Below are 16,407 nucleotides of genomic sequence, written 5' to 3' on the forward strand. Positions count from 1 at the left end.
TTTTGGATTTGCTGAAGATCATGGAGGCGCCTTTCCTAGCAATATTTGCATCTCTGAGTGTCTTTTGCCACTAAGAAATAGCAAAAGTTTCTGGGAGTGCATTTCTTTGTGGAAGAGGCAGCAGAAATGCCTACATCTGTAAGAAGTCTATATTGAGCTCTTAAAGAAAACCCCAAGAAAACCCCATAAATGCAGAAAAAACTGTCATCAAGTAAGTGGCCAGCTCAGCACTTCCCCATTTGTCATGCTGTGAAATATTCTGTGTTTCCTCTGGTGCAGTGGTTTTGATGCAGGCATTGCATCACAGCTTATCAATATGGCACGTGCCCAAAGTGGGAACATCAGCTGCTGTGCACACCTGGGTGGCCTTGCTGCTGGACAGGGTGACAAGGACACTGAAAAGGCCAAGGGACTCAATGCCCCCTTCTTCCTGGTCTTACTGGTAAGACCAGCCTTCGGTACCACAGGCCTCTGACCCAGAGGAAGGTTTGGAACAGGAAGATGTGCCTTAAGGGAGGAGGACCAGGTTGGGGAATAAAAGTAAATACACTTTTAACCCAGTGACTCAAAAACACTTTATCTGGGACTGCAGAATTCAGGTGAGTTGATATTCTGGAATATTAAACAACAGATTTAAGAAGAGATCTGATTTCACTACCCTTCATTCAAGTACCTAGAACAAATTCTCTTGTAAGAATGAGCCTTTTTTCTTTTTTCCAGAACACTGAAATATTTTCAGCTTTATTAAATAGATAATCTTTTAGGCTACTCAGGGTCCTTAAATCTTAGAAAAGAAACGGCTCTAAAAGGTTAAAAAATATTATACTGCTTTTAAATTCTTTAAGCCTTAAAGTACGATATTGCTGAGGCTACGAACTACATGTGGATTTAATTTCACAGTGAAGTCCCAATAAAAATTCTCCTTGGAGCTCACCTTTAAATACAATTATGTATGAAATTTCCCTTATCCAGGCCAGAGCCAGAATTGGCAGCAATGAAGAGGCCAGCAGTATAACCCCTGAGCTGCCCATGGGTACATATATACATCTCATTCATCTCATATATACACTGCACGTGCACGGACACGTGGGCACGGCTGTTCCCACCAGCAGTTGGTTTATAGACAGAAGTGTGAGTATTGTTACCTCTAGCCATGATCATTTCCATATACAGTAACTGAAACCTTATCTTATTGTCCAAATAAAGAACTTTCTGGAGCCTCCTAATCTTTTAACACCAGCTGTGCCTTCTGGAAATGAATTACCCATTTTAATGATACAAACTTTTTTGAAAGCCTTGCAGATGCAAATGACTGCTCCCTCAAGACCACTTAATGCCAAACCCCCTTTTTAAATAGTCTTTCAAGAAAGTTCCGAAAGCAAAATGTACCCAGAGTATTCCCTTTATTGCCTTGGTTAGCTACTTGGATATTACTTTTTCCTGCACTGTTTGTACCTGCTAGGGTTCTTCAGTGTATTTCATTTTCATATGGAAATTGTACTTTCATCTACAATGTGTTCTATCACTCATTCAACCTCCTTTTCCTATGTTATTTTTTCATTATCTTGCCTGTCCCTACTCTTCATGGGTGCTTTTTCAGAGCCTTATTATACTTACTGGCACAGAACCCATTTTTCTCTTGGTTCGTGTTGCTGATCTCTGCCCTGAGGAGAGGCAGCTGGTCCCTCTCTGACCCAGTTCCTCTCCACCAAGGCTGCAATTTCTGGGCCTCATATGCCTGCACATTTTTACAGCAACTTGTTGTTTTGGGCTGATCCCAGCCCAGCATATGGAGCTGGCACAACCTGTAACTGCCTCCATTACAAGCTGATACAGTCCAAATCATAGATATGCGGTTTTGCAGAAAATATGCAGAAAAAAATCTAATTTGGATGTCGCCATCTGAGTGGAAAGTATCATTTTGAGCACATTTAATAGATTTATTAACTTTAAAAGAACATAGAAGCTGATAACTTTAGAATCCAAGTCATTACTGAGGCAAGGCATTTCCTTCTCCATCACTGGTCGCAATCATTTTTCCACTATTGTGTATGTGAAAAAGAGGAAACCTTATCCCTAGGTAGTTGTGTGTCCTGTACCCAGCTTTCACTAGGGTGAAAAACCATTCTCTTCAATCCTTCAGATCAGAAACAAAAGTCCTCAGCAGTTAATTATTTTTTAGAATCTTTTAAGGCAAGTTTTCACAAACATATAACTAAGACATTTGCTTTGACTCATAGTTCATCAAAGTGTTGTGGCTGAATAGATCTCCTGCAATTTCCTTTGTTTTAGGCCATGGGCCAATTCCTGCCCCACAGGAAGCCACAGTGTGCTAATGGTGGCCAGGGTTGCCTCTGGTGGCCACCTTGCTGGAAACTCCAGTCCACCAGGGATGAACAAACACCCTTCCAGTAAAGTTTTTCACCAATCTGGCTGCAAATTTTCTTCCATGGGGAAATCACCAACCAGTGCTCAAACTCCTGAGCCATTCAGTATCCAGGGCTCAACTGTGACCCGCCCAAGATCCTTCAGAAGATGCTTGAGCAAGCCCAGCCCATGCAGTTGGTGGTGGTGATCTTGTAAAAGTCCATATTTTGTATCTTCTTGTGTTCCTGATGGCAGGAATGAATTGCCACAAGGGTTCTGGGGGAGAGTTACATGGTGGTTGGAAGTCTTGGCTAAGTACATCCTTCCAGAGCTGCATCAGTTTATGCAGAGACAACTCTGCAGCAACACTGTCATGCAGAAATGCAAAGTAAACGCTGCAGAGTTTATATCAAATTTTCAGCAGCATCTCTGCAATGAACAACAGAGGCAAACCAGGCATAGAAGTGAAAAAGATCTCTGATGCATTTCCTGCATGGACCAGGAAGGGCACAGGCAGTGGTCCCAGCATGGACCAGGAAGGGCACAGGCGGTGGTCCCCAGCCCCAGCAGCCTGTGGGTCATGTCCGGGCCATCCAGGCAGGGCTCTTTGGCGCCTTGCAGGTGTGAATGTCCACCACCTCCAGGCAGTCCTGGCAGCGCACGGCGCAGCACCAGTGGAACTTGCACTCGCACTTGGTCATCCTGCTGACGCGGGCGGTGTCGTAGCCCCTCCCGCAGCACATCACCTCACAGCTGTCCATGCCGCGGGACGTCTGGTTGCACACCCGACCAGCTGTCCCGAGGGACCCTGCAGAGGGAACGCAGCTAAAGTCAGCAGGCAGATTTTAAGGAAAGACAGCAAGCATATGAAAATAGGTATGGGAGACGTAATTTGCAATGTATTCGATCCTTTAACATCACATCACCCAGGATTCAATATCAAGCCAGGAAACTGCCTATAAAGGTAAAATTTCCCCTATATTTCCCCTAGAAATCAGGCCTGGAGATGAGGAGGAAGAAAATGGATTAAATACTTTAAGAGTCTGCCTGATTCTGTTCATATCATCATGTTTTGCTTCATCTTTCCCTGGAATTTTCTTCCCCTCCAGGGAGCAGACACCCTTCCCAAGGCAGTCCTGCACCCAGTCCCCCAGGACTGTCTGAAATGGAATGCCCAGGTGGAGCATCTTCATGGTGCTCAGGATCTCATGGGCTTTACTGAGGAGCTCTGGGTGTGCAGGAGAGGGCTAGGAGAGAAGACCACCAAATCTGGCAGCTGTGAGTGACTCAGTTGGTAAAATAACTGTGCTGCCTGTGATAAATTGTGCAGAAGTGAGAGCAGAAGCACCCTGGGCATTTGGCATCGCTGCTATGTCCCCCCACAGGCCCCATTCCAGCAGTTGAGGTGGCAGCTGAAGAGTTGCTGCTCTACATGCCTCATCTCCATGGGGTAACACCAAGGGTTCTTCTCGTTTTCATGACAAGATTAGAAGGAACTAAATTATAGCCTGCTGTAGACAGAAAGAGGGAGAGGAACCATACCACACCTTGTCACGTTCTTCAAACACTCAGGAGGAGCGGCTGAAATGCCTGTGCCTATATGGCACAAATGGCTCTGTAAGGCTTGTCTGAGTCTGAACAGTGACTGTACCACATAGGAGCCACTGTTCATCTAACACAAACTGATTTTAGGGTACATTTTAGGATCAATACCACAGCTGCTGGCAGGTTATTGCCACCAAACTGAAAACTTCATAAAAATTAATTGCCTCACCTAATTTCCTATGTATTGCTATTATGAATCAAATGCAGATATATCCAAAAATTAACATTCTTCTGACATTTTCCATAGACCTGATTACAACTCCATTCTCTTCTCGGGCAAGGTGATATTCCCTAAGTAATGGTTGTGGTCAGTAAATTAACTGGAATTATTTTACAAAGCGTATTTGCAGGCGCACACCGAACATGAACAATTTACCTTCTTAAGGAAAACTAATACACGCAAACATTAATTAAAATTTGCATAAGCTAGGATAGCAAACCAATCTTAATTAATAAAATGTAAACTGCAGTTAAAATGTAATTATTAATAATTTAGGTTGAATAAATTCCAATTTTAGTTTTTTCCCCCCTATGGTGAATTCATGCTGTATGCAGTGATACTGCTGTCTCAAAGCAGTTTATAACATACAAATGTTTACTGTTTCTTCATTCCTTGCTGCTCTCCCAGTATCAGGAAGACTTCATGTTATATGGGGGCTGACCCCAAACCACTAATGCAATGAGGGATCTCAGGAACTGGACCAAAGTCACCTTCTCAAACTGTTTTTTCATGGGACCAACACGATCCAGCCTCTCAGCCATGGGGGTGCAAATTTTCCTCTTTTTGTATCAAACTTAGGACAGTCTTCAATTGCTGTCCTGAAGAAGTGCTTCAGCCCCTAGAACACATCTCAGCTTCCCTCCCATGGCCTAGATTCCTGTACTTATTTAAATATTTAAATATGCATTGGGTAGAGGCATACACCTGGAGAGCATCACCAAGGAAGGGCTGGTTCAGCTCTGCTGCAGGCAGAGCAGAAGGGCGTTCCTGGCCACCAGCCCCCGGCTCAGCACAGGGGCCCAGGGCCCACCCCAGAGCTGCTCCCAGCTGCTGAGCCCTGGCCCTGCCACAGGGCTCCTGAGCTGCAAAGGTGCTGCTGCACCAGCCGGCAGAGATGTGCTGAGCCACCCCAGAGGGAACAGGCAGTGGGAAGAGAAAACCCACTGAATGGAGCCAGAAACAGGCTCCTGCACCTGCAGCCTGAACAATCCCAAATCTCCTTGGGGTCTGAGCATGTTAATGCTGCTTCCTATGGACCAATGCTCTGCATAATGTCCTTGGGGAGATGGCTGAACAGCACTTTAAAGTAAACCTCTGATATTTGGGAGAGCATCTCCATTGGCTGTAACAACCAGCCATGTGGTGCATCAGGCACACCCTGCACCAGGAAACCAGCAGCAACTCCTGCTCCTGGCTACTGCCCCTACAGCCAGTGCTGGCACCTGGATCCCCTGCAGGAGGGGAGGAGACGTGGCCCAGCAGTGACCCACATGGGCACACACTACTCCAGCAATCCCTCAGCCATGCCGCTCTCCCTGCAGAGACAGCTGCACCGGGGCAACAGGCATAGCGGGCATAGCAGTGATGCCAAGAGGCCTCTCCCAGATCTGTTTTTCAGGAATCACTCCATGATGGGGGAAGAGAGAATTCCAGTGGCCTCCAGTGCCCCCAGTCTAGGCAAGCTGAAGAGTCAGGGGGATGCAGAACTACATGATGCACCTATGGTCCCACAGGAAACCTGTGGCAGAAGAAAAGCCAGATCCTGCTTCCCAGCCATCACACTCTCCTCCATCCATGATGCTGAGCAAACAGCTGGGATACCTGAATGTAAGTTCTGGTGTTTGTGTCAGCCCACAGCAATATCCATCACATCCCAGACTGTGCAAAATACAACCAAATTCACAGAAAGGGTGATTAGACATTGGAATGGATTTCCCAGGGAGGGGGTGGAATCACTGGCCCTGGAGATGTTTAAGGAAATATTTGGTGTGGCACTTAGTGCATGATGTAGCTGACATGGTGGTGTTTGCCCAAAGGTTGGATGTGATGATCTCAGAGGTCTTTCCCAACCTAACTGATTCTGTGAAGAACTTTTAAAGGCACTTGTCCTGCTTTCTCTGTTCAGACCAAAAAAAATATTACAAAGGCCAAGCTTGTGACCCACATGATTAACATTCTGCATCAGGAATTCACACCAGTGAAGGAAAAGCAAATCTGCCCTCCACCTCAGCACAACTCCCAGCCAGGAGCAGAGTGGGGTTGTGCCATTTGGCTGCTGGGGTGAAGGAAGACTCCATGTTCCCCCACATCCATCAGGAGCTGCCCAGAAAGGTTTGACCACATTCCTCAGCTGAGGCACAAGCTAGTTTCCAAGACCAATGTTCTTATTTCCAGATGTAAGGGGAAATCACACAGCACTAAAGGACAACCTAAGCAGGATGCACCCACTGCTTGCAACAGGAGATCTGCCACCAGCTTCAAAACCAAAATTATTTCAGCCACTAACAGACAGTTAGAACTCACCTGATGCTTACCACAAAACATCAACATTTACTACAATGACTACAACAGGGGACTTAATTGTCACAGATTGTGACAAAAGTGAAAACAAGCTCATCCAATGGCTTAGTTTTTGAGCAAAACCAACCTTTTTTTAAAGTTCAAACAGCATCTTCAGAATCTCTGCAGCTTCTCTAGTGAGAAGGAAAAGGAACAATAACCAGCAGTGAGGAGCCAGACAAATTACGGAGCTCCTTGGCAGGCCTGAGTGATGAAGGCAGCAGAAGACACTGCACAAAATAAGGCAGAGTTTTCTGCTGCTACCTGCAATGCACCTCCTCATCACTTACGAGGCAGGAGTAGGTTCTAACTTGTAAAAAGCTTTTGTACAAACAGCCTCTTTGTTTTTATTTAAAATGTTGGAACTGCCATGCCTACACACATTTTACCTGCCAAGACATCCACAGCTTTTCACACTGCCAACTTCACAGCCTGTACATCAAGTCCTTTCTTCTCAGTTTGCACAGTTATTTTTGGAAGTCAACATGTGTTATGTTGAAAAATATTTTCTTTCCATTCCTAAAGCCCTAAAATGTATTTATTAGTATATAATAAGAGCTTTTTCCTTCTACTTCTATTGATTAAAATCTGGTGTCATGCAATAATATCCATTATTAGACTTTCACACACAGACACATATACACACAAACAAAAGCAAAAAAAAGGTGCAAAACCAGTGAAATTCCCAATTATCGTTTTCTCACAAGTATTCTTGGGGAAAAAACAATTGAAGGAAATGTTCACAGAAAAGTAGCTCTGGAGCTACTGGATCTTATAGACAACCCTCAGTAGAGAAGGGTTCAAGAGAACAGGCAGTACACATTGGAGGTAGATCTGTCTGGAGGGGCTGGGATTTCCCAGGCCAGCGCTGAAGAGATGGCCATGTATTGATAAAAACAACAGTTTACCTAGGATGACTTTTAAAAGCTCTCTGGGATGTTCTATCTCTGTTTCTATCAAATTCTGAGCATGAAATTTTGAGCAAAAATCATTTCAGCAGAGTTATGTGTGTAGGGTTAAATGAATTCTGAACACTTTTGAAAAATTTTTATTTGGTCCTTTGTGAAATCTTAAGGCAAGGAAAGAGGTGGTTAGGTTATTAGATTATCTTGCCATTGAGTTACTATTAGTGATTTCCCATATTATATCCCTCCTGAAATCAATTACTCCTCTTTTCCATTCTAGAGAAAAAACCAAAAAACAAACAAACAAAAAACACCCTACATTTTGGGGTGTTCCATATATGTATGTCCAGCTGCCCCCTCAGACAGAATGCCAGACCCAGAGTGAAAGCTGCAGTGGGGGAAGAGAAGGTATGTGCTTTTTTCCTGGGTAGGCTGCTGATGATGGAATCCTTGAGCACTTTTCACTCACTGGTTCCTATGTGTTAGCACAATCAAGCTACAGAGCACACTGGCTTGGACATTTTAGTTTGTGAAGTTGTTTCCTGGTCAAGTCACGACGCTTCATAAGATTTTCTCTGTGAATCCTTCATTCAGCTCCAACACTAATCAGCCTCCAGATATTTTTTTTCCCCCTGAAGCCCTAAATCACTTGAATTCCCTGGAGAATGATAACCAGAACTGTATTCAATGACATACTAAAACATTGTGGCATTAGGTTCAGCTGACACTGAGATGCTCCCCAGCTATTTCCAAACTCTGACTTCCATAATCTCATTTCATTTGCAGTCATTTAACAAGACTGCTACTTTGCAATGCTCAACAGGGCAAACCAAAAAAATGTGGTGCAGCTGCCAAAATCATCTCCCTCAAAGTCAGACCAGGGTTTTTTTTTGTGTGGTTCTTTCTTTGCTCCATGCAAGCAGCAGGGCATCCCACATCCCAGCAAAGGTTTACTGCATTTTTCTAAAAATATGCTCTTCCAAACAACCACATTCTCTGAATTCTGAGCAGCAAAGAAACACCACCTCAGCTGCAGCATTATATTGAGCTGAGCCGAAAAAATATATCAGACTTTGCCATCTCTGGGCAGGCTTGTCAGTGTCTGGCAAATGCATGTAATACACTGTGGTGAAAAATGCCCACTCTCCTCCACAATAACAAGACTGACAGATGAGATTAGCCTTAGTACAGAGAGATGATTAAATGGCTTTTTGACATAGAATTGGGTAGTGTAAAAGTTCTTCCAGGGGAAAAGAAATCATATTTCTTACAATGAATGAGGCAACACCAAGAGATAAATGTTTTGAAAAAATCTTAGTCTGCAAAGTTATCTCTGCATGATGCCACAATATGTCCATTTATTCACTTGGATTAGACTTTACAGTATCAGCCACTATTCCAGGAATGGTATGTGCTCATGCAGGTAATAAACATCACCTGCCAAAATAATAAATAACATTTAAAATTATGCTGACAACTCAACTAACCAGAAACACTGTCCAATGTAATTGTACTGGATGAAATTCTGCATTCATTGAAGTCAATAGTACATGACCAGGAATTCACATATTGTTCTTATTTAAGTACAGCTGTTTTGCAATGTTTATTCCAAGCAAACTTGGATTGTAAACATGCAGCAGTGCCAAAAAGTGTTGAGCTGCATTGCTATCCAGATACTTACAGATTTGTCATAGGGGGTGCAATCTGGCCCGTTACACAACTTATTAATTAATTCCACAACTTCTCTCATGCATTACTCAGTCTGCCTCTCTTTTCCAAATTTCTGGTTTTCTAGTTGCTAGTATTTAATTGCCATATCAGGAAATACTGTACATGGGTCAAGAGCTGTTAGCAGGTTTCCTGGTGCTTGGCAGTGCCGTGAATTCTGTAACACTGCTAAGAGTGCCTCTACTGAATCTCTGAAGCAGGAAAATCCAGTGCTAACAGCAGCACCAATACTTTATCTCTTCCCACGGGGGCTGGCACAACTCTCCAGAAAATGTGATGGTTGTCATGGACAGAGCCAGCACCGCCTCGAAAAGAGGAATAAACAGCTGTGTCACTCAGCCAAGCCTGCTGTGTCCCACCCACCTCTGCTCTTCTATCCACCTGCACGTCCCCAGCTGCATCACCCCCGTTACCCACAGCTGCCCTGACTGGTGCAGGCAGGGCTGGACTGTCACAGGCTGTGTCTCCCACATTAGATGGGGACAGGCGTGTCTGTGACCGGGCTCCACAGTCACAGGGAGCTGTGGGAACGTGCAGATCAAGGAGGGCACTGCAGTGGGAGCACAACAACGTGGAAAGGAACCAATGCAACAGGAGGTGGCATCAACAGGACTTGGGGCAGCTCTGGAGGGAGCAGTGTGACACAAGAGTAAGTGTGGCTGTGCCCAGTATGGACCTGCCTCCAGAGAACAACTCAAACTTGTCCTGAAAGCAGCTTTGCCTTACAGCATCTCCAGGGCTCCATAGCATCTGGCAAAAACTGCTGAATTATATTAGAACAACTGGCTGTTGTACACATAGAGACGTCAAGGAACTATTGTTCTTGTACTGAGTCCTTCCAAAACATCATCTTTCCTGTTTCCTGCTGGTTACATGCATGGACTTATATATATATATATATATATATATATATATATATGTATATATACACACACAGACTTGATAAAATTATAATTTTTTGCCTTTGAAGTACAAATATCTTAAATAAAAGCATTCACACGTAATGGTAGAGGCTTACCTACATCCCTGTCCCTGATACAGTAGTCTGGAGAGCTCTCAAAGTATACCAGGTCATTCTTAGTTGGCTTCTTAAATTTCTTATTAGCCACAGTGAAACCCGTGCCATCTTGATTCATGACCACCTGAATTGCTCCATTGTATTTCTTCCACAGGTAATCTCCTGTTTTCCTGAAGTCTGCCATGGCCAGCCAGCAGGTCCTTAGGGTGCAGGATCCACTCACACCGTGACATTTGCACTCCTGCTTCAAAAACCGCTTCACAGCCTGTTTAGAAATGCCCAGGTAAATATAAATATACACGGGTAAAACAAAGTGTAATTAATTAAGTGCTTCTCAGCCCTTTTCCAGCCATCCTGCAGTGCCAGGCCTACGATGGGTCTCCAAATTACGGTCTGTAGTGACACCCACTGGTAGCATCCAGTCATCCCCATGTGGTTGCTCTGCTCTGGCCGCTTGACTCACCGTGCACACAATCCTCCTGCTGGGCTTACCTGCCTGCTCCTGCCAGTCAGCCCAAGGATCGGCGGGGTCTATAGTGCCAGGACACAGACTGGACAGGAGCAAAGAATGAGAAATGGCCACAGTCATTCAGCCCCTTGGGAAGTGAAGGTGCTGCCTTTCCCCATGGTTTCAGCTGCAGGATCACCGTGCTGACCACGCTGACCCTCTCCAGCTCATCTCCATGAAGTTGCTCTTTACCCTGAACAGCATTTCAAATATTGCCCAGAAATTCATAGGCATTTCATATTTAAATTATTTTTAAAAGACTGTGTAAAGCATTGTACCTGTGCTAGGCATCAGACCTATGCAGAATTTTAAAACACAGTATACTTAAAATGCTTATACAGATTTTAACCAACATTTCAGGATAAGATCTTCATTAGTTTGCACTGGAGAGATCATCCTTATCATTAATTTAACATCTGGATAGTATTAAAGCCATTTCAGCTTCATCTCAGACATTTAAGCTATCTGTATGATGTTGGAGAACAACAGATGGGTTCATAGACAGTAAATAATTCATTCCTAATTATGTAGATATGGATATTTGATCTATAAATATTATGCCTTAAGGGTTCATGAAATATGAACTTTTTAGAGTTTGTACAAGAGGAATGTCATTATGGGAGGAAGGTAAGAGAGAGGAAAGCTCCATGATTAGAAGTGAGACTGATGCACAGTGGGGCAGCCTTTTTCAGTCAAGCACTTACTAATAAAGTGACAATGTATTATAAAACCAAAGGATGTTCAATTTTCTTTCCAACTTGTAAATGACATGAATACTTCAAAGAAGTCACTGGCATTTCATTGCCATATCACAAATCTGGGACTTAAGCAGATGCTTGGTTTTAATTATCTGAGCAGAAATCAATTTAACTACTTGTATGTTTAAAATAACTTTCTGGAATAGTGTAAGAAGCACATAGGAATATGGTCTCTTTTTTGTCAGTAATGTTCCTATACTGATATACAGCATATTATGTTCTATGATTCATATGGGAATACTAAAAATATTTGTTCTATTTCTTTTTTAATCAGCACAGTTGGAATAGTCTAGTTTTTAAAGAGATATATCAACACCCCCTTTGGGGTCAAGAAAAAGCCAAGGGCACAGATGGTCTTACCCAGGTCAAAATGCCAGGCATGTGGGCAGCTGAGGTGGTGAGATCCCCACAAAGCTAAACCTAAACTACTGCACTATGAATAAAAAACAGTGTCTCTGTCCATAACGCAGGTCCTAGAGCATATGAGAACATATTCATTATTTTTGATTGAATATATTTATTAAAATTTCTTTATCTTTTTCTAAAAATCTACCTTACCAGTACTACCTTAGTATTTGGCAGAGGTGTTTTTAAAACTTAAAAATAATAAGATGCTCAAATACTAAAGAAAGTACTTCCCATCATGGAACTTATTCAACCCTAAAAGAATCTTTGTGTTGTAGACTTCAGCCTCTTTTGGACAGTAGCAGAAACATGACCACAGTACTGCGCGTGCCTATTACTGATCTGAAAAGTCTCATCTGCCTACATTACATATTAATTACATCTGCTGGCAATAAGTAGGTGGAGAAAAGATGATGAAGAACAAAAATTTTTCAGGAAAACCATCTACTTGCAGTACAAAAAAAGATCAGAATACAAACAACTTAATTCCTATTAAATATACATTAAGGAAGACATTAAGGAACATTTTATGCATTAAATATATATACAGATAAGACACAGAAAGTCTCTTCAAATAATTTCAGATGTGCTTGGTCTAGCACAATAAATTTTTTTTTTCTGTATTTCAGATGTCATGGGAGCACAAAATTTTTAACATGTTTTAAAAAATGAAACAGCATATTCCAGTTTCATGCACCATTCTTACTTTTTATAGCTACAACCACAAAATGTTAGTGCAGATATTCCTCAGCCCTTGCACCACAGGTGGGCAATACACCTGGCAACTACTCACTTTCAATGTGAAGGTAAAGACTTTTTTTAGTTGAAATTCAGGAATGGTATTTTCATACAATATTTAGGAAAGGGGTTTCAGGTCATGCTTTGAGGCCATTGCCTTTTGGAAGGACGTGTATTTTGAATTTTTTTTTCTTTAAAAGTGACCTAATTACCTTTTATCTCTGCTCACTTTGTGATTAAGTTTACCATATACATACAGAAATTGATAGAATGGGTTTTTTTCTTGAGGATTTTGCTCTTTGTCAAGCCTGTTCTTCCATGTGATCTTCAGCCTCTCTTAGGAATTTACATTCTGTATTAATGAAAAAATAAAACTCCTGCTTATATAAGAACTAGGCTCAAAACAAAACCTCCATCCAAACTGATCCTGAGCTTAGACTCCTGCTTAACTTCCCACACAAGGAGTGACGGAAGTGACTCCAACAGGAATACTGTTAGGCAGTTGAATTCAGTCTATTTGTAGATCTCTGTCACACTGAACCTCCAAGGAAGATAGAACCAGCAACTCAGGCTCCTGCTCTTCCTGTATTTCTTCATAACTGCTGAGACAGACAGCAAGGGCCAAGCATTAACTGCCCCAGACACAACAAAGCTGTTCAAGAACATCTCTAGGCATCTATTGCATGGACACCCACCTTCCTTCCAGCTCTGTTGTTGTGAAGGTTCATCAGTGCCCTGGCATCTTTTCCTTTCCGTTCTTTGGCATCCACAAAGGCTCTGGCAAATTTAATGCCATAGTCAATGTTATCACTGCAGCCACCCCAGTCAAAATGGCCCTTGCTGTCCTTGGCAGAGCCTTTCTTCTTGGGGTCACAAGAGCAGGATTTCAGCTCCCCTTGGCTACATGCCCTGGTGATGGCAAAAACAACTCCAGCAGAGGAGATGGCGTGTACAAAAGCAGATTCTCGACTACCTGAAACAAAAAAGTCACTTTAAATATCATTGGGGTAGAGTGGCTGTCCTATATCCAAGACAGTTAGACTGGACTTTTTTGCAGAGCAAAAGATAAATTAGGCTGAAATCACACAAATACACATTCCCTGGAGCCAGAATTAGTCATGGCTTAAGCTTGGACCCCTCCCTGGTAAAAGCTCATCAATATAGTGTTAGAGTTGGAAAACATTAAACATTTGCTTTTGATATTGGTTCATATACTTTCATGGATCAGTTGTTTTGTACAGATATGTGAATAGGACAGCTGGTATTCCTATCATGTTTCACGAATTTAGAAGAATATATGAAGTGCTATGTGAGAGATAAGTTTAAGAAATTATTAAATAGGGACACTAAAACAACACGCATATTGCAAAATACTGCAAGTAACTCTTGAAGCTACGTTCTCCTCTCCTGAAGCTCTTGGAATAGACTTTCCTGTTTAGACCATGTTAGGGAGAAAACTTGGGTGTTATTCTCTAAAAAGTAAGTTAATATTATGTTTTCTGCTTAGAATCAAGCCCATAACTGTAATTCACACAAATAAGTTCCATTAAATCAATGGCACTGCTTGTGTCATGCTTGAGGCAGGATTTGGTCTGGCAGCTGTGACTTCTTCATGCCAGCTGCTCTGGCAGCTTTCCCATCTCCTAACCAAGATACTTTATTATACCAAAGATTATCTGAATTTCTACACTATATCTACTCATAGGCAATTAGATACATATTTCAATGTAATAATTGCTTTTATTTTAAGATGCAGTAGTTTACAATACAGAGCTACATTACACTGCCACAAATCTATTTATGGTAATGAAATATTTTCCTACTTTTATAGTTTTTAGCATAGAAAGAGCAAGTAGATTTTTTGGGTAATATCTAAGACAACCTGCTTTGCAGGGCTGTAAGCCCTAAGTAATGTTAGTACAGTAAAAGAGCATCCCAAAGACAAATGTTAACAGTGACTTTTTTTGTAGAGGCAGAATTACACCATAGAATTTAATATTTAGTATTTCAGTTGCAGCAGCACCAATATGTTTATCTTATGAATGGGCCCTCAACTTCCACATGCTGTACAAGTCTTTTGCAAATGGCAACTGGGCAAATCATACGTTCCCTACATTGCCTTCAAAACCAGGCAGGAGTTGCCATGGCTTGTTAGAAATCATACACTTTCGAAGATGTACTTCTGAGAAAACTTTTTCAGAAATACCGAAAATTTGCGAAGTGTTAATTAAAAAGAAACACTTGATATTGTTGGAAGAGAAAAGGTTTATTTGAGCTTATTGAACTAATCAATTTTATTAGAGCACTATCAAGGTACATTTCCATGGCAATCACAGCCTGATCAGGCTCAGTGCAGAGCTCAGAAGCCTGATGCTGTCATTCTCTCACATGAGCCAACAGTGAAAACTTCACTTTTGGAAAAACTGCATTTTTACTTTTTTTATTAAATAGCCTCATCATTATTAGGCTATGTTCTGCCAGACATGTTTTCCTGAATATCAGACAAATCTCAGTGAAAACTTCAGCCTATGGGTGACGTTACTGGTTACTCACAAATAATTGCTAAGGGAACATGAAGCTGGTTACAGGAACCAATGGCTCACCAGCAGCAGAACCGAGCACGAAGTGAAAATCCCTCTGCCTGGGTCAGTGTGCCCAGTGTCTGCCATCCTCCTTTTCGTCCCCACCAGTGGGGCAATGGTCCCAGGGTACTTTCCTCCTCCCCTCCTTGCAGGTGCCAGGCTGCTCACAGCTCAGAATGATGCAGAGCACATTCCAGGGACACAAGTGCCAGGGCAGGGTCAGCGCACTGGCTGTGCACCAAGGAAGGCCATGTGCACAGGGTGTGGCACTTGGTGACAAGAGCTGCAGTCACTAACAATCTCAGCAGGTTTATCCCTCGACTAAGGACATTCTGACCCTGTAACAAATCCCAGTCACTTCTTAGGGTCAAAAGGGCCACATCTGAGATTTGAAGACTCACTAGATGCCTTACTCCGACCTTTAGATGACAATGCCTCCCTGCTTAACCTGCTTACTCCCTCAGGGTGGGAAGCAGAGTGTTGCTCCCTCAGTTGCTTGGGGTCTGCACAAGCCCGGCTCACCTCTCTCAGATGTGTGCGCCCTGCCTCGCTCTCTCCCGGAGCCTGACCTGAAACGCCGCAGTGCCTGGAGGACAGTGCTGCCCCGGCATGGGCGCAGACAGCACAGCCCTGGAGGCACTGCACCCTGCTGCTGCCCTTCCCCGGCGAAATGCCCCAGCGGGAATCGGCCCTCAGGAGGAATTGTCTCCTGCCATCCCAACGCACTGGGCTCTGTTTGCACTTGAGCTGCCCCTCTCAGCCGGCCCCATCCCGAGTCCTGGTATCCTGAGGCTGGGTGTGATGGAAAGTCTTCTATCCTGCTGCCACATTCTGATACCTCAATTTCCCTGTAGGCCTTAATATGTGGGTTTGATATCCATTACACACCAAAGGAAAAAAAAAAAAAAAAAAAAGAGAAGAAGAGAAGTTGGGAGCTGCAGAGCTAGCTCCTAATATGCCAAAGCCCCACATTGTCTCTCTGATTCAATACAGGTTTTTAATGTTCATGTTGTCATATATGCTGCTCTGCTGTCTGAGACCCTAAAATAACTTTGCATGTCCTCTTCCTTTCCTCATGAAACGTAAAACCAAGCTTCACCCTTGCTAAGGATGAAGGATACAGGAGGATGGCCACCGCTTCTCATCATTCCCGCACACTGCCCAGGGGGTGCCAGCCCCAAAGCAGCCCCGTTACCCTTATGAGGAGCACTTGTACCGTCACGCTGACTCTCC

General features: G+C 43.1%; 1 protein-coding gene across 1 annotated transcript in view; it reads right to left on the reverse strand.

Moving 5' to 3' along the window:
- Nucleotides 1-1,869: 1,869 nt before the first annotated feature.
- The window catches only part of WNT2 (Wnt family member 2), a 16,274-nt gene continuing 1,736 nt past the window's right edge, over nucleotides 1,870-16,407 (reverse strand). The window contains exons 3-6 of the mRNA XM_014306967.2: nucleotides 15,697-16,030; nucleotides 13,288-13,565; nucleotides 10,184-10,448; nucleotides 1,870-3,175 (exon numbers count right to left, since the gene is read on the reverse strand). Coding sequence (XP_014162442.1) covers nucleotides 2,946-3,175; nucleotides 10,184-10,448; nucleotides 13,288-13,565; nucleotides 15,697-16,030 — 1,107 coding nt within the window. The 3' untranslated portion in view covers nucleotides 1,870-2,945. The remainder of the gene's footprint in view (nucleotides 3,176-10,183; nucleotides 10,449-13,287; nucleotides 13,566-15,696; nucleotides 16,031-16,407) is intronic.

This window comes from Geospiza fortis, unplaced genomic scaffold (assembly GCF_000277835.1).
Source record: "Geospiza fortis unplaced genomic scaffold, GeoFor_1.0 scaffold195, whole genome shotgun sequence".
NCBI lineage: Eukaryota > Metazoa > Chordata > Aves > Passeriformes > Thraupidae > Geospiza > Geospiza fortis.